The sequence below is a fragment of the Artemia sp. Qi Xiang Cuo genome, chromosome 9, assembly GCF_049724085.1.
Source record: "Artemia sp. Qi Xiang Cuo chromosome 9, ASM4972408v1, whole genome shotgun sequence".
Lineage (NCBI taxonomy): Eukaryota > Metazoa > Arthropoda > Branchiopoda > Anostraca > Artemiidae > Artemia > Artemia sp. Qi Xiang Cuo.
In genome coordinates, this window is record NC_142802.1 from 45,073,671 (window position 1) to 45,099,221 (window position 25,551).

At 36.1% G+C, this 25,551-nt stretch overlaps 1 protein-coding gene across 1 annotated transcript; it reads right to left on the reverse strand.

The window, feature by feature from the left end:
- Positions 1-508: 508 nt before the first annotated feature.
- Positions 509-24,973, reverse strand: crim (QVR superfamily protein crim). Its single transcript, XM_089094054.1, has 4 exons — positions 24,897-24,973; positions 20,215-20,349; positions 18,258-18,411; positions 509-1,742 (listed from the first exon to the last, which is right to left on the reverse strand). Exons 1-4 carry the CDS (start codon positions 24,961-24,963, stop codon positions 1,616-1,618), a joined length of 483 nt encoding a protein of 160 aa, XP_088950180.1. The 5' UTR covers positions 24,964-24,973; the 3' UTR covers positions 509-1,615.
- Positions 24,974-25,551: the final 578 nt, after the last annotated feature.

Here is a 25,551-nt window from a genome sequence, read left to right on the forward strand (position 1 = left end):
TATCATGTGGGCGTACTTCACATCAAGTCGGTAGATGCTTCAAAGTGCGCTTTTTGATCTCTATCTTCTTTGAGTTCTCTCTGACTACCGCTCCAGTACTGCTCTGTGAACCTATCTTCCGCAATTCAGTTGAGATATCCCAAGTAGCGCTTTAATTTTGACAAAAATTTTTTAATCCCATTCCCTAGGCGCAAACTGCCTAGAGCCCAGATACTTTTTCAACCAGATGGATGGTATATCAAACCAGAATGCTTCTTCTATGTCAATGTTCTCGGATTGTTTTACAGGTTTAATCAAGCAATCTTTTTCCTTCAAAAAGTCATATAGAAAAACCAAAATGTTATGTTGTCAAAATAGCCTAGAAACAACACTGGGAATCTTAAGTTGACTAAGCCTATTTCACCACTAGAAAAGAAACACAAATTCAGAAAACAACTGCTTTAGACTTTCGATATTAGTCTTCTATTCATGCTTTCTTTTCTTTTTGCACACCTCAAAACAAGAGAAATCAATTTTATACATAAATTTATTTGTCAATAACAATAGAAAAAAAGAGAATATATTAACAGAAAAGACAAACAAGTGCATATTAGATATTTGACATGATGAAAACAACATTTTACAGGATTAACTTGACTACTCAGTTTCCAGAGTTGAACACAAGAACAAAAAATGAGATTATGAGGCAACTTCTTTCAATGAATGTGCTAAAGCCATATGACATAAATTAACAGAATTTCCGTCATCCAGATCTTAACGATGAAACAGTTTTTTTTAATTTCTGGTCCTTGAAATGTAAGAAACACATAATAAAAATGTTTTGGGACTTACACAAATTTTGCCAAAACTTGAAAACAACCTTTTTAATTTTACCTACATAGGGGGAGGTCTAAAAGAGGATCCCCTTCCTTCCCTGCTCTGTATTATGAGAAAATCTGATGCCAGAGACTATTCAAAACGTGATATTGTTCAAATATAGATAATCTTTAGGAAGCAGACATAATCGAGTAGATACAACTATAAAGCCAAGCCACAAGTTTTGTACATTTGTTTACACATTAGAGGCAAGAATCCCTACAGAATGCTAAGGCAATAATCAATGATCAGACGAACACTTCTCCCTTACTTTTCTTCTGTTTTTACAAGCACAAATACCAAAGCTACCAAACACTAAAACTAAAATCAGTTTCTTCGAACTGAAGGCATTCTTGATCACTTCCTATATTCCCTAGAAAACCTTTTGCTGATTTGCCTTTTATTGAAAACCTAGGAAACTTTTGACACAAATTTACATCATCTTGAAAAAAGGTAGACGAACCACAATTTGGACGGATTTGGTTCCCTGCTGACCTGTATATTAATAATTTTCAAACTAAGTCAAAGACCACATTCTAGCGTAAATATACCTTAATAACTACATAAAATTCTTAGAATAAGGTTAAAAAAAAACAATAAAAAGCACATGACAGTTCCTGAATGTAAAAGAACGCCAAGACATGGCAGTCACAAAGAGGACGGAATAGATTTTCGAAATGGAAACAAAATGGCCAGCTGCTAACAATTGCTATTATTTGGCACAACAACCTGTTAAAGGCATTGAACTCAGAACTCCTAACTATGCAAGAAGTCTAGCAGTAAACATCAGAGCCAAGAAGGTAATAAAAAAGGGTCCAGTGGATTTTGCCGAATTACAGAAGTGGTCGAAGCTGCAGAAACACCAAGTCGTGTTGTCAAAATGAGTTCTAGAAGAAAAAAGTAAACTCGTTTCTCAAAAGGAGAAAATACATTTCGTCTAAATAAGAGTATCAGGCGCACAGTGGGGCTAGCAAAAGCTGAAACAGTAACTGATTTCTTAGACTACACTACCTTTTCCTTTATAAATAACGAAGTGGGAATATATAAATATTGTCTTAATTAAAAGTTTTACCCATTACATATGCATTTTCCTCTCATTTTTTCTATGACTTGAACGATGTGATGTTAGTGTTTCTTGAAAAATTAGTGTTTCTTATTTTTAACATACAATTGCTTTCGATTAACATGTCAGTATTTCACTAATAAGAGCCGGTTAAGCCATTTACAAAAAAAGTGAAGCAACACAAAACATTTGAACAAGAGGCTAATGGAATACCGTACACAAATGTGAACGAGTATCAACTCACAAATTGCGTAATAGTAAATTAGCATGCTCTATTGAGCTTTCTTCAACATACATCAATATAATCAACTGCGGATGCAATTATATTTTCACTGAAACCTTCAAAATGTCAACAAACTCCTTCCTAAATGAAACGCAGAAAACGAGCTAGATTCTGAAATTTAAAGGAAAAATGGTCTACCCTTCTTCTTCCGTTCCACAGAACCACAGTTTATATAATTATCCAGTAAGTTCACCGCAGATTATTTCTGGCTCTTCATTCTCGATGCGAACAAAAAGCTCCTCCCACTTATTTGTGCACTTATTGTCCACTTATTGGTTGAGCCGGCCAAGTGGTTTTGTCAGTACTTGTTCCGTAGGTGATTATTCTTTGTCTACCCGTGAAAAGATCTAATGCTGCTTATGTTTATAGGTTCTCTGGAGCACTCGCACCTCGGTCCGGGTTTTTATAATGGGTGAGATAGGGAAAGATCATATGCTAAATGCTAGAGCAAATGCTAATTATATAAACTGTGCACAGAACTAACAAGCAGGTTGTCTTTTTCCTCTTTAATGCGATCTGGTGGATAAAATGTACTCACAGCCGGACCCATACATTAGTCAAACAAAGTAGTAAGTCTAATTTAAATAAAATTAACATTTTTCAAAAGTCAAAGTTAAATTGCTTCCATATGGAAGTATTCGATGTGAGAATAGAGATTCTGGTTCAGATAAGCGGGAAACAAATACACTGATTAAAATAGGCACCAAATTAACCTGACAATGTTTATCTGTATGGGAATGAAGCACAGAGGGCGTTTCCCGTGTAATGGAAAAAGAGATCTAGCTTTTTACAAGGTGTTGGAGGATTTTTATTTCAAGACAAATAACAACGCACTAATTATACATGACCTAAAATAATTCTTGTTCCTCTTAAAACGTCGTTTAAAATGCTACTCTTGTTTTGGTTTTAATGACTAACAAAGACCTCTCTTGCAAAGAAAAGAAAAAGAATTTAAAAAAAATACACGTTTGTTATCAATCGCCTTACTTTGTTTTTGCAATTATGGCACTTCTGACAACAGCGTTAGATTAAATACATACTTGCGTTGTTAGCTCAGTAATTAGAATTGTTGGTTCAAGGTACAGCTTATCAGCAGGTACTATCAAACACATTCGTCTTAACTTAAACGAGCATTAAATATAGAACTCATATACTGGTACATATTGCTCACGTGCCGTTAAATAATAGCTTTAAAAACTAAAATAACTTCAACCTTGCAATAAGACAGATTCGTCATCATCGCAAAAGAAAAAACAGAGAAATATGAAACCGAAAAGAAGATGAATTGGTTTTAATAATTTTAGGGAGCACACACTAAATTCAATCCAGCAAACCTCAACCAATCAAAAGTCAGCCGAAGTAAAATCCAGCACGGCCAACTCAACCAACGCAAAACTTCTACCAGACTAATTTTCACCCTCGCGCTAAACTCGGCGCACTGACAGTCCAACTATTTAAAAGTTGCAGGGACATGAATCAATAATCCTGGATCCTCCTCAAAACCTGGAAATTTTACAAATAACTCTGCATGATTTTCACACAATTGTCCATTTTTCAAAATTTGTTCCACTTCTATACAAACTCCTTTGCATACATCAGACTTAGTCCTGGCAAAACTCAATCAGTGTTCTTTCCTTCCTGAATATGCTCAAGCGAATATTAGAATGGACTTAGTTATAGATCATGAAATTTTGGAGAAAGGGGCACAGACCTGAAAGCCACGTGTATGTGTATAGTGTCTTGAAATGTGAAAAATACATAGTTGAATAAAAACTATGCATAACGATTTCGATAAATGATGTTGATTATGTACCCCCCCCTGCATGAGGGGGGGGGGGATATAACCATAGTATCTAGTAACTATAAGTAGAATATCATTTATGATGAGTCCGAAACAAGTTGATTTTTTCCTAGACCTCTATTCTTTTTTTTTCTGCGTCACAAGATATATCTCTTTGTATGTATAGATTTTTAGAATATATTTATGAATATACTTAGGTAGAAAGGCTTTTTTCAGCAGTGTTGGTAGTGATCAGAAACGTACTAAAGAGTTTAATAGTGCTTGGATATTCGAGAAGAAGCTACAGTCACAAGCATTTGCGGCATAAGCAAGTATTTTGGTAAAGCTGCATCTGTCTGTCGGGCTCGACAGCTGAGTCTCATCAGACTCTAATCGGGAACTGCTTTACCAAAATGCTAAAACTAGAATTTTGCTGTCAAACAGCTTAACTCGATTTTGGGCTAATCATTCTCACGAATTTTAAATAAGTAACAATAATAATAATAACAATAGGTTTGATTAAAAATTTGGTGAAAATGAATAAGATATATTAAATGTGTCAACAGTTTGAAAGAAGCTAACCAGAGGTAAGCTCAAAATAAGAAAAATTTAATTCTTTACTAATTGTTAAATAAGCATTGTCTATTCAATGAGCATGCAGCTAAAAAAAAAAAAAAAAAACAAAAAAAAAAAACCCGCATGTATTAAAAACATATCAATAAACGAATAAATATTTGAAAACAAAGGATATTTCGACAGTAAAGACATGCAAAAATTCACAGTCCTCAGCTTGGTTACAGTCCTGTATGCACTTTATGTACACAGAGCTTTGTTAGGGTTGCCGAGCATGCAGTGCTGGTTGTATATTTCTGAATACTTTTTGCTGTCAAGAATATTCTGTGCTTTCAAGTAATAATACGCTTCATTCATTCATTTGTCTTGATGAGAAAGTCTAAATTAAATCTATGAAAAAACTTCCTATTTACTGTCTAGGCCTACGGGTAAAAAAGCTCGAGTTTATTACATAGGCTTTTATTTTGAATGCTCGGTTTTCTAGTATTTTCCTTCTATTCATGAGTGTGACAACTTAAGCCTGTATACACCAATTTTTCGAGGAGACTAAGGGAGCGGCATATCCAAGGCCGCCTCCAGGGTGCGGGGGGGGGGGCGTCGGGTCTGAACCTCCGCTTGAAAATTCCTGGATACACCATGGACAGGAAAACAGTAAAAATGAAGACGATTCATGCAATTTTTTTTACAATTTTATATCTCAACAAATTCTTCCTGATTTTTACGGATTTTGAGGACCTAATCCTGGGATTCCTTTGGCGTGTGTCCATCTTTACCTAATATGAGGGGCCTTATGGATGATAAATACTGGATTTGGATATCAACTAATATCCTAATTCTTAGGATATCAAGTAATATCCTAAATTTTAGGATATCACTGAAGCATACAGGATTTTTATAAGCAATTAATTAAAAAAACTTTTTCCACAAAATAAGTTTTTCAAAGAAATGTAAAGAAGTCCATTAAACAAAAAATGTGCAAAAATAAAATCAAATAATTTACCAAGCGTGAAACTACCACAAATCAGGATCAATAAATAAATGAAACCTAAAACGAACAGGAATTACAATAAATAACCGAGTCAAAGTCAAAACGGGCAGAAATTAACATAAGTTGGGCTCAAAACCCCTATGCCTTCCCAAGGCCAGAATAAAATTTGCACTTTACTGAAAACAATATAAATGTTTTTACTTTTATAACTTTAATAAATCGAATAATATTAAAATTTTGATTACTAAATATCAGTATATGTATATTAAACTGACAATGCACATTCATTTGTATTTTTTTTCAGAAAAGTGCAAATTTTGTTCTGGCCTTGGAAAGGCATAGGGATTTTGAGCCCAACTTATTGAGTCCAAGTGCCCAAGTCGTCCTCAGTGCTAAACAAAAAAAAAAAGAAAAAAAAAACAACGAAAAATTAACCTTTTGGAGTTTACTGTACAAGGTACGAACAGATACCCAACCCTCAGGTTGTAATAAATTACAACCCATACCCTAAGGGCTCTTATGGTGGTTGTCATCCTCTAAGACCTAATTTCCAGAACTGTCAACTACGTTAAAATAATAGCTATCACAAAATTTTGATTGGATGTGTTTGGGGAAAAGGTGGGCGTGAGAGGGGCGGTAGTCGCTCTCTAATCACTTTAAACTATTAAAAATGGCAATAGCCCTTTCAATTTCCAATCAAATGAGACCTTTTGAAGTTTCTACGACAACTTACAACCCTTGCCCTGATGGCTGTGTCATTCTCAAAGACCTAATTTCCAGAACTTTCGTTGAACAAAATGGCTATCTGAAAATTTTGATTGGATGTGTTTGAGGGAATGGCGGGCGTGAGAAGGGGGTTAGTTACCCTCCAATCACTTTCGACTATTAAAAAGAGCACTAGCCCCCTCAATTTCCAATTGAATGAGCCCCTTTTGAAGTTTTACGACAACTACATCTACAAAAAACTTATATAACCCCAGGGCATAACTTACAACCTTTGCCCTTGGGGCTCTGGGGGTTTGACTTCCTTAAATACATAATTTCCAGAACTTTCAGCTACGTTGAACAAAATAGCTATCTCTAAACTTTGATTGAATATTTTTGGGGAAATGGTGGGCGTGAGAGGGGGGTTAATTACTCTCCACTTACTTTCGACTATTAAGAAGAGCAATTTCAATTTCCAGTCAAATAAGCACCTTTTGAAATCTCTACAACAACTTTTTATATAAACTTCATATGCACCAAGGGCTTAATTTACAGCCCTTGCAATGAGGGCTCTGCCGGGGGTATCATTCTAAAAGACCTAATTTCATGATCTTTCAACTACGTTGAACAAAATGTATATCTCAAAATTTTGATTTGATGTGAATGAGAAATTGGTAGGCGTAAGCGGGGCGTTAGACGCTTTCCAATCACTTTCAACTATTGGAGAAGGCACTATCCCTTTCAGTTTCCAATTGAATGAACCCTTTTGAAGTTTCTATGACAATGCTTTCTATAAAATCCTTAAATGCCCCCAGGGTACGGCTTATAATCCTCACCTTGAACTCTATGGGGGGGGGGGTTATCCACAAAGACCTAGTTTCCAGAACCTTAAACTACGTTGAACAAAATGGCTATCTAAAAGTTTTGATTGGATGTTTGGGAAAATATGGGCGTGAGGGGGGGGGGGGGGTGGGGAGTTATAAATTACTCGCCACTAACTTTCGACTATTAAAAAGGGCATTTTCAATTTGCAAACAAATGAGCCTTTTTTGAAATTTTTACAACAACTTTCCATATAAACCTTATATGCCCCCAGGACATAACTTACAACCCTTGCACTGAGGGCTCTGAGGGGGTTATCATCCTAAAAGACCTAATTTCCAGAACTTTTAAATTTTGATTGGATATGTTTGGGGAAATGGTGGGCGTGAGAGGGGGGTTAGTGGCCCTTCAACCACTGCCGACTATTAAAAGGGCACTCGCCCTTTCAATTTCCAATTGAATGAGCCCTTTTGAAGTTTTTACGCTTTCAATAAAAAACCTAATATGCCCCCAGGGAATAACTTACAACCCTTGTTCTGAGGGCTGTAGGGGGGGGGGGAAGGGGTTGTCATCCTTAAAGACCTAATTTCCAAAACTTTTAACTACGTTGAATAAAATGGCTGTTTAAAATATTGATTGGATGTATTTGGGGAAAAAATGGGCATGAGAGGGGGGTTAGTTGCCCTCAAATAACTTTCGACTATTAAAAAGGGCACTAGCCCTTTGAATTTCCAATCGAATAAGCCCTTTTTCAAGTTTCTACGACAAAGATTTCAATGAAAACCTTATATGCCCCGAGGACATAACTTATAACCCTTGCCCTGAAGACTATGGGGGGAATGTCCTGCTCAATGGTATAATTTCCTGAACTTTGAACTGCGTCGAACACAATGGCGATCTCAAAACTTTATTGGATGTGTTTGGGGAAATCGTGGACGTGGAAGGGCTGTTAGTTACTTTTCAATTACTTTCGACTATTAAAAAGGGCACTAGCCATTTCAATTCGAATGAGCCCTTTCAATTGAATGAGCCCTTTTTGAAGTTTCTACAACAATGCATTATATAAAAACCTTATATGCCCCTGGGCATAATTTAAAACCCTTTCCCTAAGAGCTGTGGGGGGGGGGGGGTGTCATCCGCAATGACCTAATGTCCATAACCTAAAACAACGTTGAATGAAATGGCTATCTAAAAGTTTTGATTGTATGTGTTTGGGGAAAAGGTGGACAGGAGAGGCGGGTTAGTTGCCCTCTAATCACTGTCGACTATTAAAAACGGCACTAGCACTTTGAATTTCCAATCGAATGAGCCTTTTTTGAAGTTTCTACGACAACGCCTTTTACAAAAAACCTTATATGCCCCCAGGGCATAGCTTACAACCCTTGCCCTAAGGGGTGTGAGGGACTGTCCTCCTCAAAAACATAATTTCTATCTGGAAATCAACTATGCCGAACAAAATGGCTATCTCAAAATTTTGAATGGATATGTTTCGGGGAATGGTGAGCGTGGAAGGGATGTTAGTCGCCTTTCAATCACTTTCGACTATTAAAAAGGGCACAAGCCACTTAAACTTCCAATTGAATGAGCCCTTTCTACGACAACTTTTTCGATACGAAGTGCCCTGCTCTAAAGGAAAAAATTAATAAATAATACATTGTGCCAACATTGTTCTTATATGCCCCCAGGGCATAACTTAAAACTCTTGCCATGAGGGTTGTGGGGGAGTGTCCTCCTCTTTACTTAGTCCCAAAACAAAATGGCTATGACAAAATGGACAAAATGGCAGAACAAAATTTTGATTGGATGTGTTTTTGAATATAGTGGGCGTGAGAGGGGCGTTAGTCGCTATCCAACCACTTTCAACTATTAAAAAAGGCACTAGCCCTTTCAATTTCCAATTGAATGAGCCCTTTTGAAACTTCTACGACAACGCTTTCAGTAAAAACTTTATATGCCCCCAGGGCACAACTTACAACCCTTGCACTGAAGGCTCTGAGGGGAGGGGTTGTCATCCTTAAAGACCTAATTTCCAAAACTTTCAGCTACGTTGAATAAAATGGCTATCTACAACTTTTGATTGGGTGTGTTTGGGGAAAAGGTGGGCGTGAGAGGGGGGTTAGTTGCCCTCAAATCACTTTCGACTATTAAAAAGGGTACTAGCCCTTTGAATTTGAAATCGAATGAGCTCTTTTTCAAGTTTCTACGACAAAGATTTCAATAAGGAGCTAATATAACCCCAGGGCATAACTTATAACCCTTGCTCTGAGGGTTGTGGGGGAGTGTCCTCCTCAAAAAAATATTTTATATCTGGAAATCAACTAGGCTGAACAAAATGGCTATCTAAAAAATGGTATTGGTTGTGTTTGGGGGAATGATGGGGGTGGGGGGCGGGGCTAGTTGCCCTCCAATCATTTTCGACTATTGAAACGAGCACTACCTTTTTGAATTTCCAATCGAATGAGCTAATTTTGAAGTTTTTGCGACACCAGCTTCTTTAAAAACATTATATGTCCCCTGGGCGTAACTTACAACGCTTGCTCTGAAGGTTTTGGGGAAGTGTCCTCCTCAAAAACATATTTTCTATCTACAAATCAACTACGCCGAACAAATGGCTATCTCAAAATTTTGATTGGATGTGTTTGGGGGAATGATGGGCGTGGGGGGGCCTAAGTGCCTTCCAATACCTTTTGACGATTCAAAAGGGCACTAGCCCTTTGAATTTCCAATCGAATGATCCTGTTTTGAAGTTTCTACGACAACACCTTCTATAAAAACCTTATATGCCCCCAGGGCATAACTTAAAACCCTTGCCCCGGGGGTTGTGGGGTAGTGTCCTCCTGAAAAACTTATTTTCTATCTGGAAATCAACTATGCTGAACAAAATGGCTATCTCAAAATTTTGACTGGATGTGTTTGGGGGAATGAAGGGTGTGGGGGAGGGGGGCTAGTTGCCCTCTAATCATTTTCGACTATTAAAAAGGGCACTAACCCTTTGAATTTCCAATCGAATTAGACTGTTTGAAGTTTCTATGACAATGCCTTCTATAAAAACCTTATATACGCCCAGGGCATAACTTAAAATCCTTGCCCTGAGGGTTGTGAGGGAGTGTCCTCCTCAAAAACATATTTTCTATCTGGAAATCAACTACGCTGAACAAAATGGCTATCTCAAAATTTTGATTGGATGTATTTGGGGGAATGATGGGCGTGGGAGGGGGGGGGGCTATTTGCCCTCCAATCACTTTCGACTATTAAAAAGGGTACTAGCCCTTTGAATTTCCAATCGAGTGAGCTTTTTTTGAAGTTTCTACCACAACGCCTTCTATAAAACCTTATATGCCCCCAGGGCATAACTTAAAACCCTTGCCCTGAGGGCTGTGGGGGAGTGTCCTCCTTAAAAACACATTTTCTATTTGGAAATCAACTGCGCTGAACAATATGCCTATCTCAAAATTTCAATTGGATGTGTTAAAATGATTGGCGTGAGGGGGGGGGGGCTAATTGCCCTCCAATCACTTTCGACTATTAAAAAGGGCCCTAGAACTTTCGATTTCTAATCGAATGAGCCCCTTTTGAAGTCTCTACGACGACCCCTTCCATATGAAGTGCCCTGCTTTAAAGAAAAAAATTAATAAACTGTACATTGTCAACATTGATCTTATATGCCCTCAGGGCATAACTTAAGACCCTTGCCCTGAGGGTTTTGGGGGAGTGTCCTCCTCAAAAAGATATTTTCTATCTAGAAATCAACTATGCTGAACAAATGGCTATCTCAAAATTTTGATTGGATGTGTTTGGGGGGAATGATGGGCGTGGGGGGGGGGGGGGCTAGTCGCCCTCCAATTGCTTTCGACTATTAAAAAGGGCACTAGCCCTTTGAATTTCCAATCGAATGAGCCTTTTTGAAGTTTCTACGACAACACCTTTCTATAAAAATCTTATATACCCCCAGGGCATAACTTAAAACCCCCTGAGGGTTGTGGGGGAGTGTCCTCCTCAAAAACATATTTTCTATCTGGAAATCAACTACGCTGAACAAAATGCCTATCCCAAAAACTTGATTGGATGTGTTTGGGGGAATGTGCGCGTAGGGGGGGGGGGGCTAGTTGCCCTCCAATCACTTTCGACTATTAAAAAGGGCACTAGAGCTCTCGATTTCCAATCGAATAAGCCCCTTTTGAAGTTTCTAGGACGACCCCTTCCATATGAAGTGCCTTACTCTAAAGGAAAAATAATAAATGATACATTATCTTATATGCCCTCAGGGCTTTACTTAAAATCCTTGCCCCGAGGGTTGTGGGGGAGTGTCCTCCTCAAAAAGATATTTTCTATCTCCAAATCAACTACGCTGAAAAAAAGGACGATCTAAAAATTTGGATGGGATGGGTTGGGGGGAATGATGGGCAGGGGGGGGGGGCGAGGTTCCCTCCAATAACTTTCGACTGTTAAAAAGGGCACTAGCCACTCCAATTTCCAATCGAAAGAGCCCTTTTCGAGGTTTCTACGACAACTCCTTCGTTACGAAGTGCCCGGGCATGGAGAAGAAGAAAAAAGAAAAATAAATAACACATTGTCCACAGCAACACTTTAAGAAATTTAAAAATAAATTTCTTGTGAATTATTGTCTCGATTTATCAGTAGTTGTATCGAACCAATCGTGCTCAAAATCCTCCTCAGGGCCATACTGTGGTGTTTCTTTTGTGGATGGTGAAGTTTTCCCCACAGTAAAGTGCACACGGTCTTGTATCATAGTATTATCCTTTCCTGATTAGATTAAAGCTTATTCCAATAGGCAATGCAAAGAATTCCCCCTAAAAAAAAGTCCCTCCGGATCCCACCCTAAATACTAATGAAATTGATCCATTTGCCCCATCTTGGCTGGTCAAGCTCTCTACCACAAAGCTCACATGAAAGCTCAAATTCTGAGAATAGGACAATGATCAGTGGTGGAGATAATGTCACCATAGATGATAATGGCTTTCAAGAGGTACTTTCTAGTAGATCCAAAAAAGGGAAAAAAACGTCCCCAATCAAAAGTATTTCCCCTCCCCCTGTCCGAGTTTCTACTTCCCAAAACATGGGAATTTACATCAAAATTTCTCCTAATACCCCCTTTGAAATATCAAAGATTACTATAATAAGGGTTGCAATTTTCAAATTGTTAAAATCAATGTTCTTTCTTAACGTTCACCGTGATGGATCCTTACTAATAGCTGTCCAAGATCAGAAATCAGCTGATATAATACTTAATCTAAAATCTCTTCTGAATACCCCAATTAATTCATCTAAATGGAACCCAAAACAATCCCCAACAAAAATAGTAGTATATAATGTTCCCCTAGAAATACCAATTCAGGAGTTAAAATGAGGGCTCTCAGACAGGGCTGGTAACACAATCCCTGTAGAAGATGTCACTCAACTGGGTAAACCCAACTCTAATGGATTAAAAACAAGTAGATCTTTCTTATTTACACTGAAGGAAAAAATTAATATCCCAGAAAAGTTATTCCTATTTGGGCAAATCAAACCGTACAAAGAATACAAGCCAAGGCCTATCCAGTGTCAGAAGTGTTTGAAACTGGGACACACAACAAATAAATGCAATGAAATTCTCCTAGCCTGTAGTAATTGTAAAGGCTCCCATCCTAAAGAGTTGACAACTTGCAACAACACTCAGCCTACATGTATCAATTGTAAAGGCCCACATGAATCTACCAATAAATCACAATGCCCTGCATATAAGAAAACACCACTAACACTCCAAATAGCAACAGAGAAGGCCATTCCATACCCTTTTGCAGCTATGGAAGCAAATGCTGCCCAATCACACCAAATAAAACCTATATTGAAATCAAACAAAACTCCCAAGTCAAACATTCCCAATGCATCAAGCACCCCTTACAAAACACCATCCTTTAAGCCCCCTAGCTCACATCTTTATCAAAAAGAATCACCAAGCCAACAAACCTCCTTGCCTAGTGAGATGAGGTCGGCCTGGTACCCCCTCCCAACAAGAAACAAACCAGAAACACTACCAGGAATTAATCCCTTAACTGACAAACTGGATGCACAACCAAACATGCAAACCCCAAATATATGCTAAGATCACTTACAGAAAATAAGCTAAATGAACTAATATCTTTTATGAATAAAAATTCCATTGAAATTGCTAGCCTCCAGGAAACTCATTTAAACCAAAATCAACAAATTAAGTCTCTGGGATATACTATCCTGAGAAAGGATAGATCATCAGATAGAAAAGGAGGTGGAGTATACTTAATAATTAATAATAATCTAAAATTCTGTGGCATCAACTGTCCAGATTTTGTAAATGATGTTGATGCAATTGGTATCAGTGTTTGGCTGAATAATAAAAAACTTACATAATAAGCTTTTACAACCCTAATGGCCAAACTACAGATGCCATGGATTTCTTCAGTTATATGAATATTCATAATATGTTGAAAAATATAATTATTTGTGGAGACTGTAATGCCCATAGCCTTTTGTGGGGGAATAAACCAGCAAATAAAGCTGGTAAGTTCATTGAGCGTATGACTTCAAATAATATTGATTTAGCTGTTGCTACCCCTCCAAACCTGAATACATATTTCAACCCCAAAAGTGGCAGTTTCTCTACAACTGACCTACAATATGGGTCATTTAATATTTTGAATAAAATTTATATAAATAAAATTGATATTCTAGGTACTGACCACTTAGCCATAGTTCGTTCTCTAAATAAACCTGCTGAAACTCTATCACATACCTCCAAATATATCAACACTAAAGCAAATTGGCCTATGTTCCAAAATAAGCTAAATGATGAAATTACAAGTTTCACCCAAAATTCATGCATTTCAAACGCAACAGTTGACACACACGCTGAAATCTTGGCATCTTTACTAGTAAATACAGCTAATCATGCTATCCACTGGACAACACCCAGGAAAATATTCCCTAAACACATTCCCAAAGCATGGTCGACAAATGAGTGCCAAAATAAATAGAGAACAAAAAAGGCAGCTAGGAGAACATTCCTAAAAAAAAACATTACTTACTACATATTTAAAAAAATTACAAGCAGAATCTAATCTAAAAATGACTATAATAAATTCTAAATATAACTAATGGATTAATTTTGCAAACAATATCTCAGAGAAACACATGAGTCAATTATACATAAAGTCATAAGCCACATCTGTGGGGAAAAGACGTCCCCCAACCCACTCCTGTATGAACTTATAAATAATAATTCTCATTATGACGATGATAATGATAAAGCTAAGCCATTTGCCACTCTTTTTGTTGATAAGATAACATTAAACAATTGCAGCAAAACATCCCCAATTCCGATGAACCCAAGATACCAACCTCGCCCAGGATCCGAGTATATAACCAGTCCATTTTCAATCCAGGAAATGAATAATTCAATACATCATATTAGGACCAAAACTAGCGGCAGCTATGATAATATACACCCTACATGGATAAAGAATCTCACCACTTCATACAAACAGGAACTTCTAAATTGTTATAATCATGCTTTGGCTTCATCTACGTTCTCCAATATGTGGAAATGTTCGTCCCTCCTACCAATCCTAAAGAAAAATAAACCCAAAAATAACCCTGAGTCTTATAGGCCCATAATGATTACTCCTGTGATGGGGAAAATAATGGAGAAAATGATCTATTATCGACTCCTCTGGTTTGTTGAAAAAATAATATGATCCCTCACACTCAAACTGGTTTCAGGAAACACCACTCCTCAACAGATGCTTTCATATTATTAACAAATGCAATAAATGAATCATGCTCAAAAATAATGTCCTAGTCGCAGCTTTCCTAGATTTTGACGGGGCATATGACAATGTGAACCACCAAATCCTCTTAAATAAACTTAGAAACCTTGGACTACCCCCCAAGCTAGTATCCTTTATAAAATCGTTTATAGAACTGCGAAGTTTCATTGTTTGTATAGGTTCAGCCTCATCACCTCAAAAGACAATAACCAAAGGAATTCTTCAGGCAGCAGCCCTCAGCTGTCTTCTATTTGTCCTATATCTCTGGGACAGGAATCTCCCCCACACGAATCTACAATATGCTGATGATCTGGTACTATGGTCATCGGGCAACATCTTTGAGATTGCACAGTCAAAGCTGCAAAAGGCAAATTTCCAATTTGAAAATTTTCTCAACATTCAGATTTACCCATTGCACCTACAAAGTCAAAAATAATCCAATTTCACCGAAAGCGAAACCATGTTAATGCAAGACTAACTCTAAATGGAACAACTATTCGAGAAGATAATCCTATTAACTACCTAGGTCTCATGATTGACCAAAAACTTAATTTCCACCTCCACAAGCCATATAACCCACAAGCACCAAGTTTCTGCTTATGGAGAGTGGATTAACAACAATAAGGGAGAGACGTAGCTTTCTCTTGACAAAACATCTTACAAAAACTGAATCAAATAGCTCACACACTCTACATAATTCGTTAAGAAATCCAGCCATGTATAGAGGCATTGCAGATGAGTATGCCAATATTCAGAAGAAGTTCCCTGTACCCACAGTCTATTGTACTTACTTTCCCCTAACCCCCTCCATGGAAATGGTAAACTCCTATAATAAATACTTATTTCTCAAGTGGGACTAAAGATTTAGCCTCCATTGCTTTCGTCCAGAAAAATTTGCTGAACTTAATACAATTACTTATAAAAACTATTTCCAAATCTTTGTTGATGGGTCCAAAATGAATGAGAAGGTAGCAAGTGGTGCTTTCCTTCCTCGCCTGAAAATTGCGATGGGTGAGAGATTGTATAATAATGTATGTATAATGTCTGCAGAGTTAAATGCCATAATCATGGTATTAGAACACCTTATGGAAAACCAACCTCTGATTGCTAATTCTAATAATATTATAGTTTTTTCCGACTCTTTATCAAGCCTTGAGTTGCTGTCTTCAGCTCCTCAGTATAAGTTGGATATTGACACTTATCATTGCCTTAGTATTATAGATAATCTTGCTTCAAATGGAATAAGAGCTTATCTTCAGTATATTCCTAGCCCCTTTGGTATAAGTGGTAATCATCAGGTTGATGAAATAGCAAAAAATGCTATAAATATCGACCAGCCAAGTGGGAGACCAATCCCCATTAGAGATATTTATCGATGGAGACTATCAGATACTATGTTTAATAAAAATAATCCTATCCTTTCCCCCTTTCCCAATAATTATTTTTCTAAAATTTATCATAGACTTTGTTCTGGAACAAATGGACTAAATTTTATTGCATTCTCGTACCAGTTTCTTAATTCAAGTGGTTCAGTTCCCCTGTCTCCTCTCTGCAGGCATTGTAAAATGAATAATGAAACAATTGACCACTGCCTATTTGAATGTAATATGCTGATGTCTGCACAACATACCTTGCTTTGTAAACTGTTAAATCGCTTCAAACACCACAAAAACTCACTATCAGCCAAGAGCCTAGCGAACTATACCTTCACACAGAGCATAGAAATTGACATCTATCACCTTATATTTGAACTCCTTGAGTCGACAGACGTACTGAAAGATATCTGAGAATATCTAACAAATAAGAGACAACCAAGCCAGTAGCTCTGTAGCCCACAGAGTGAAGCAAAAGGAAAAGGGCTAAATAGTATCGACTGAAAAGCCCACCTGCTGTGAAATAGAACAAGAAGAAGAAACATTGTGCCCACATCGTTCTTTACTTAGGCAGCTCTATCGCGCTGCCTATGATAGAGATTAAACAAAACAACAATAAAACAACATTTTGCTGAAACAATTCAGAGGAACGAAAGATGTATTTGATGAATTTATTTGACAGAAAAACCAACATAGCTTAAAATCGATTGTTTTTGAAAGTGGTAAACACTTTTTCTTACTGTAATGGGAAAATAAATCAGATTTTTTAAAGGAAAAGGGCAATGGATTTCTATGAAGGTTCTTGACACTCCATTCTACCTACAACGAGGTCTAAAAGTATTAATATCACATTTAAATTCAAATTTACTGAGAAATTTTGAATTTACTATTTCTTCAGAAAGGAGAGGGGGGTTTATCGGTTTCACTGGAACTTGTTAGGGAAAAATGTCTATAAAGTCACTATATTTACTCAAATACGCAGGACATAATTTTTTCAACATAAGACTACTAACGGGAAAGGGGCTTCAGCCCTACTAACGGGAAGAACAAATTATGATACCGAAACTAGTGTGGCAAACTAAGCAAAAATGTAATTCAGATATTTGGGCAAAGACCTTCGCATAGCCATTCTCAGTGCTAAAAAAAGGTGTGTACAAAAAACAAAACTAACCTTTTGAGGCAAACTAAGAAAAACCGAGAAATGACTTGATTTGGAGTAATTTCTTTTTGTTTATTTCTTGATTTTTTTATATGGTTTACTTAAAAGTTTAGTTTTTTCCGTTCATATATCTTTATTTTTCTTCCCTTTTTTTTGAGTGGTGACTATAGCTGGGTCGAGGTCTTTGTCTATATATATATATATATATATATATATATATATATATATATATATATATATATATATATATATATATATATATATATATATATATATATACATATATATATATGTATATATATATAGACTCCAGGATGAGAATTTGAGAGAAACTTTCCAGGAACAGTTGAATGCTAACCTTGAGAGTTTAAAATTCGATAATGTGGAAGATGGTTGGAATAATTTTAGAAAAATAACTTGTGAAGTTGCTGAAGGTGTCTTAGTTAAGAAAGCTAGAACTGCAGCTAGGAATATCAATGAAAAAGCTTTATGTTTAATAGAAAGGAGAAATGACTTGTACAATAACACACACACACACACACACATATATATATATATATATAATATATATATATATATATATATATATATATATATATATATATATATATATATATATATATATATATATATATATATATATATATATATATGTATATATATATATATGTATATATGTATATATATGTATATATATGTATATATATATATATATATATATATATATATATATATATATATATATATATATATATATATATATATATATATAACGCTTTAAAATACAAAAAAAACACCACTTTGAACCAGATTTCACAAGAAGTAGAAAGTTATCACAATAATGATAAACAAACCTCTTTATGTCCAATTCCCTGATGTCATTAAAAGTATACTGTGCCAGTTTGACATCTTCGGAAGCAGTTCTGCAGCCTTCATAAGTGTCTCCTGGTATGTCTCGCCGAGTTGAAATTAGATTGCTAAGACAGTCACGCGTAATAACTGTGTCAACTACAATAGAATTTAACATCATTAAGTTTCAGCTGTATAAATTTAAAACTTCTATACAATTACTTTGCACAAAACTTTTATGTAGCAGACAAAAAAATGCGGGGCCTTGACATACGTTTGCTAAAAAAAATGCTGTTCTTTTAAATGCTACTACTTACCAGAGTTGGTCATGTTAAATCCACCTTGCCTTAAGTTGGCAGTTCCAAAACCATAACAGGCTGATTTCAATGCTTTCAAAAACCCGATTAATTAAACTCTCTACCCCATACATCATCAACTATAATTCTCAAAGCTGTGTGAGCACTAGTTGCAATCATCTATGGCTCGATTGCTCCATAATTATTCTCTGGGTTTACTTAAAGCTTGCTTGTTTGAAAAGTTTGAATACTTTTCACAGCTGAGACTTTCCAATTTATTTACTGGTTCGTATATCCTCTTGTCTGCTATGTACTCTAGGGAGGGTAGTTGTAGTTTTTAGTAGTTAATCCTTGTAGCACATCCCCTAGAGTCCTGGAAGAAGTTTTGAGGTGCTTTGTTGGATTTTTCCTACTTTGATAGAATCTGTGTTGTAGTGGGATTTCCATATAATGTTACAATATTCAACATTGGGCCTCACAAGACCTTTGTAGAGTTTCAAAAATATGTGGTTGCCAAGGTCCTCAAAACTGTGTCTTATTAGACTTATTAATTGTATTTTTTGTAGTATTTGTTTGTGTATGTTCATGGCAGTTTAATTGAGTGTCAGTGATTATACCAAGATCTCTTTCAGGTTCTTCTAGTGTTAACGGTATCTTTTGGCCTGTCTTATCTGTTATTGTCGATTGTGGAGTAGGTGATTCTCTTCTCTTTCTTATGCAGACTGCCTTTGATTTGTTTTGGTTGAAATTTAGAATAAGGTTTATTAAGTTAGTTGTTAGCCTGTCAATATCATCTTACAGAATAATGGTATCTATTGGAGACATTATTTTTTTCACATACTTTAGTGTCATCTGCATATATCTTTGTGTTGCTTACAACAGCTCTATTGATTTTTTTTATGAAAGAAATAAAAAGCACTGGACCAAGTAGATTCTCTTTACAAAGCTACTGTTGGTGGATTCAGGCAAAATTTATGCAATTCTGACTATTTTCATTTGGGTCTTACAGAATCCTTGAATTCAGTTTGAAAACTGTTTTGATAGACTAAAATTCTGGAGCTGGTTAATGCATAGTTAGGCTAATATGAAATGCCTTCATTCTTTTTCGAAGTATGAAAAAAAAAATGCTAAAATACTAACAAATTTTTTGGTCATAATGTGTCAAGAAGTAGGGTTGTAAAGCTTTTCTTGGGGAAAACCATATTGATATGGGTTCACTGGGCTGTTGTTAAGGACATGGAAGAGAGTTCTGTCCCTGATGCATCCTTCCATAGTTTCCATGTCTAGAAACCTCTGTTTTTTAAAGTTGTGGTTACTAATGAGTTGGATTCCACCACACTAACAGTTTGGTACCACAAACTGTTTGATAAATGGTTTTGTTCTTTCAGTAATTTTAAACAGTTTGTGACTCTTCTTATTATGGTGATTCAGCCTGTCATTAATGACTGTCACATGTCACTGTATTCAATGACATGCAATAGCATTAACATATGCTGTAAAGAGGAAACACATTTTCCTCTTTTCAATGTATACTTTGTAAATTTTCCAGCATTATGGGGACATATATTCCTAGCCCTTTTTAGAAGGTGTATCTGTTCCAAGTTAACAATCCAAATTATGTGTTCTATATTTAGAATAAAAAAAAAATTATATATATATATACTACCTCCTTTTTTCTCAATGATTTTAACACATTTGTCACTCCAGCTAGGACAGGTATATGACCAATACCATCTCCAGTCAAATGGTTCATTACATCCAGGATGAGTTCCAACACATCTATAGCACCATAAGAATTGACCTGATAAATTAAAAAGATATAAATGCACTGGACTATCAAGCCTGCATAAGGAGAAAAATGCATACGTAAATCTTAATTGTCTAAGGATTATAAACTATATCTAGTCATATTTAAGATGAGAAATAATATATATATATATATATATATATATATATATATATATATATATATATATAGATCCCAGATCCCAGGGGTAAATAATGTCCTAATTTGTCCATAAAAATCTTACATGCCCTTAGGACATAGCTTACAAATTAGGACATTATTTACCCCTGGGCTCTGGGGGGTTGTATCAACCCCAGACATTTTTATGTGATCTTTGGACTATTTTGGACAAAATTGCCATATCAAAATTTTGATTTGATGAATTTGGGGAAAAGAGGGCAGAGGGGGACTAGTTGCCATCTCATCACTTTTGACTTAGAGAGGGAACTAGAACTTTCACTTTCCAATCAAATTAGCCTCCTCCGAAGGTTGTATGACCAACCCCTTCATAAAAACCTTATATGTCACTGGGGCATGCGTTGCAGCACTTGCTCCTGGGCTCCAGCGGGTTGTGTCAACCCTGCAGGCATTGTTATACAATCTTTGGACTATTTTGAACAAAATTGCTATTTCAAAATTTTGATCAGATGAATTTGGGAAAAAGAGGGTTGAAGGGGGGGGGGGCTAGTTGCCATCTCATCACTTTTGACTTAAAGAGAGAACTAGAACTTTCAATTTCCAATCAAATTAGCCTCCTCCAAAGTTTGTATGACCAACCCCTTTATAAAAACCTTATATGCCCCTGTGGCATACCTTGCAACACTTGCCCCTGGGTTCCAGGGGTTTTTGTCAATCCTGCAGGCATTGTTATATGATCTTCTGACTATTTCGAACAAAATTGCTATTTCAAAATTATGATCAGATGAATTTTTGGAAAAAAAGGGCATGGGGGGGGGGGGGCTAGTTGCTGCCAATCACTTCTGCCTCTTATAAAGGAAACCAGAACTTTCAATTTTCAATCTAATGAGCCTCCTACTAAGTTTATACAACCCCTTCCCTTCCATAAAACCTTAAATGCCCCTGGGCATAACTTACAACTCTTACCCCCAGGCTCTGGGGGGTGTGTTAACTCCAGAGTTTTTGTTATCTGATCTTTGGACTATTTTGCAAAATGGCCATCTCAAAATTTTTATTTGATCCATTTTGGGTAAGGAGGGTGTGGGGGCAGTTGCCATCTGATTACTTTTGACTCTTGAATAGGGCACTAGAACTTCCAATTTCCAATCAAATGAGCCCCCTCCAACCACCCCTTCCATGTGAAGTACCTCTGGAAAAAAATAAAACATTGAAGCCTTATGGCTTTTACTGTAGGCAACACTGTGGTATTGTCTCTAAGTGGTAGGTTCTCCCTAAAGTGGGAAAAGAGACTGGTGGAACACAGGAAGAATGCCTATTTCATGCAGATCAAATCAACAACAGAATTTTCCTGTACTGTTTATGTTTTTAATATTTGTTCAGGTTAAAAGATTGTAGTTTTAGATTATTAGCATCACCTACCAGACATGTGAAAATGTTTGGGACTTTACAGAAGATAACATCAGGATTATTATACAATTGCTATCTTTGTGAAGTTCTTTGATTTTGAAAATAGTAAAAACAGCAAAAATCAATAAAATTAAATAGACATAGGAAAAATTTTGGTCTTAGACATGCCCAAACGATTTAATTGTATTCTAAAAGGTTATGGATAAGGGTCAATTAAGAAAACAGTTTTGTAAACAATTTTTATTCTGTGTTAACAAATTTGGAGAAAAAATTATCATGTGAAAACTCCTCACAGTCTTGTGAATTGAGAGTGGCTGCCAATTTTCAAAAAGTCGACAATCAGTGCTTGAACCTTGATTAAAATTATTTACAGAGACCCCATTATTGGAAGCTTCTAGTATCCATTTAAGTTTATTTTTTTTTAAGAAGGGACAAGGTTACAAAATCTTCCAGGAGGGGGTAGAGTTTACTAAGTTTTTTTTTTTTAGAAAATGCTGAAGTTGTGTGAAAAGTAAAAAAGTAATTTTTAACAGTACAAACTCTGGCACTTTTGTCCTTGAATGTCCAAAATCTGGTTAATGTTGACATTCTCTGGTGTGAAAGTCCAAAATTCCCTTTTCTCTGCTTTGATTCAATTAGCTTTGCAAGCCAGCTTTTTCAGTCTTACACAAGCTATGATGGTAAAAGTTAACAGAGCAGTCCTATGGAGACCATGCCATGTCAAAAGCCCAGGTTTTTTATTGGCACAAGGACTTCAAAGATGGGCAGGAGACAGTTCAGGACAAAGATTGATCTGGATGCCCTTTGACAAGTTCTTTAAATAAAAATGTGTCAAAAGTTAAAGGATTCTTGGATTCTGATCATTGGTTGAGTCTGTAATTCATAGCAGAAGAACTTAACATGTGCAAGTCAATGGTACACAGCATTGTAACCAAGAATCTCAACATGAGAAGTTTGTGCAAAATTGGTGCCAAAAATTCTGAACAGAAACAAAAACAAGTTGACCTGTGCTGTGAAATGGTGGAGGTTGTGGAAGGTGAAGCAGACTTTTTAAATGTATAATAAGTGACAAAACATGGGTTTTCCAATACAACCCTGAGACCAAATGCCAGAGTTCCAAGTGGCACACAAAGGGGTCTCCATGCCATGAAGGCAAGAATGGCAAAGTCAAATGTGAAGACAATGTTCATTGTCTTTTTTGACAACCATGAGGTGGTACATAGCATGTTTGTGCCTCAAGGACAATGCTGCTTTCTACAAAGATGTCCTTGCATGACTGTACTGAAACATGAAGATGAGATTGCCAATCAATGGAAGCTCCACCACAAAAATGCTCCAAACTACACTGCCTTCCATGTTACATTGTACCTGGCCCAGATAGGGGTTTCAACTTTACCCCAGCCACCATATAACCCTGATTTAAGCCTGGCAGACTTTTTTCTGTTCTCCAAATTTCAAACTGCCCAAAAAGGTCACTGTTTTGATGACATTGCCGCCATCCAGAAGGCAATAACTGACTCTTTAAAAGGCATTTTGGAAGCTGACTTCAAAGGAGCCTATGAATCATGGAAATTGCACTGGCAGCAGTGCATCAATACCCAAGGGAACTTATTTTGAAGAATTTTGAGGTGCTATTAGAATTGGATGATAAATTCCTCTTTATGGAGTTACTTATAGTGATAAAACTGAACAAGGTGTCACTTATAGGGTCCAGAATTTTTAATAGAAGTAATTGGGCAAGTAGGCTAAGTAAATATTGAGGAGTTCATATAATTGACCTGCAAATAAAGTGAGCATACCATCAGATGCTATTTTTATGCTCTTTCTAAATATAATAATCACTTTTCTTGCAAGTTCAGTTTTAAGCCATTTTTGGACTCTTGAAAATGATAATTTCTTTCTATGTTTTGGTATAAAAAGGCTTAAAGAATTGGTTTCAAACTTACTATTTCATTATAAAATCCATTTTGTTTAAGTAATATAATCTGCAAGCATTGGTTTGTCATAATTAAGTTGGATAAAATTCAAAATAATTTCTCTATTTTTTCATCCACCATGTTTCTTCTGTCAGCTATGACATTTTGGTAAATTTGCAGTAAGCCTTATAATTTAGCTGAGATGAAAGTGAAAACCTCATTTGATGCCTTCTTTTTGGCTAGATGCATCTTGAGCCCTTAAAGGGGCCCCAAAGGTATTTCACTTTTGTAACCACACAAACAAGTTATCAACACCAGTTAAGTTATTGAAAAGTGGTTAAAAACATATCACTAGTTTATAAATAGGTTGTTCAAGAGTAATATATTCCAAAAATACTTATTTACAACAATTCAAACCTCATTTATTAGGCAACTTAAATATAAACCGTTTTCCTACCATTTCAAGTTTTTCAAATGCCATCAACAAAAATAGTGCTGAATTTGGCAATTCAAAACCTTGCTGTTGACAATTCAGGGTATATTCCATATATATTTGCACATTGGGGGAGCAAGAAAAGCAAATATTATATTCAGAAAGAGCATAAAAATGGTATCGATTGGCATGTTCACTTTATTTTTGGGTCACTAATATGAACTACTCAATAGGCCTATTTAGGCTGCTGTAGGCTATATTTGGAAAAAACAAAAGATGCACTGAGTGGTGTAATCAAATTTTTCTATCCAAGTAATGGAAAAATTTAATATTTACTCATTTTACACTGATTTAGCCATTGAAGTAGGATAATGATTGGCTGCCCAACTATGGCTGCTGGATATCTTATTGTAGTGAAAAAAAAAAACAAAAAATTTACCAAATATTTACTTCAAAACAAAATTAGTTCTCTAGTGGTACAAAGAATTAAATAAGGGATCAAACGATAGGCTACACAATTTCTTTCAAAGAAAAAATAATTGCACAGGATAACCCTAGACCTATTCCATTGTAGGCCTGCTGTTTAATTCATAAGAAGAGACCTTGCACAAAACCGTGAAAGATATTTTTTGTAGTCTAAATTGATGAGAGACACAACTGCCAATTACCAGATGCAAAAGATAAAATGGAGAAAAAACATAAAATAAGTATTCTGAAGTTCAACATTTTCTTCATCCAGAGTAGTGTTGGGCGATATTCAATATCGATATTGATATATCGATATATCAGAGCAAATATCGATATCGAAACGAAAATATCGATATCGAAAACCATATGAGACTATTTTCGGCCTTTTCTTCTACTTGTGAAAGTCATGAAGATAAGATCCAACATAGAAAATTGGTTGGAAAACGGCCAGGAAGAAGAACATTGATACATTTAATCCATTGACTCATACATGCTGATAAACAGCATACTTACCTATATCCATAAGTTGGTATAGCCTGTTCTCAAACTCAAAATACGTTTAGTCAGGAGGACTTCCAAATGTTGCTGAGAACCTCCAAAAGGCCTTGGATGTATTAATGCCTTCTAAGCTGATAGGCCTTGCTCATATAAAAGAGAATTGGCTTTTTATGCTGAATCCAAATATATAGGATTCATTCAGTTTAATGTTCCCATCAAAAGATACGAGCCTGAGAAAATTTGCGTGATTTTTGGGAAAGGGGAGAAACCCCCAAAAAATTCAAAGAATCTTAAAGAAAAGCGTACCATCAGATTCAGCATATCATGGAACCCTACTGTAAAGATTTTACGTCAGCA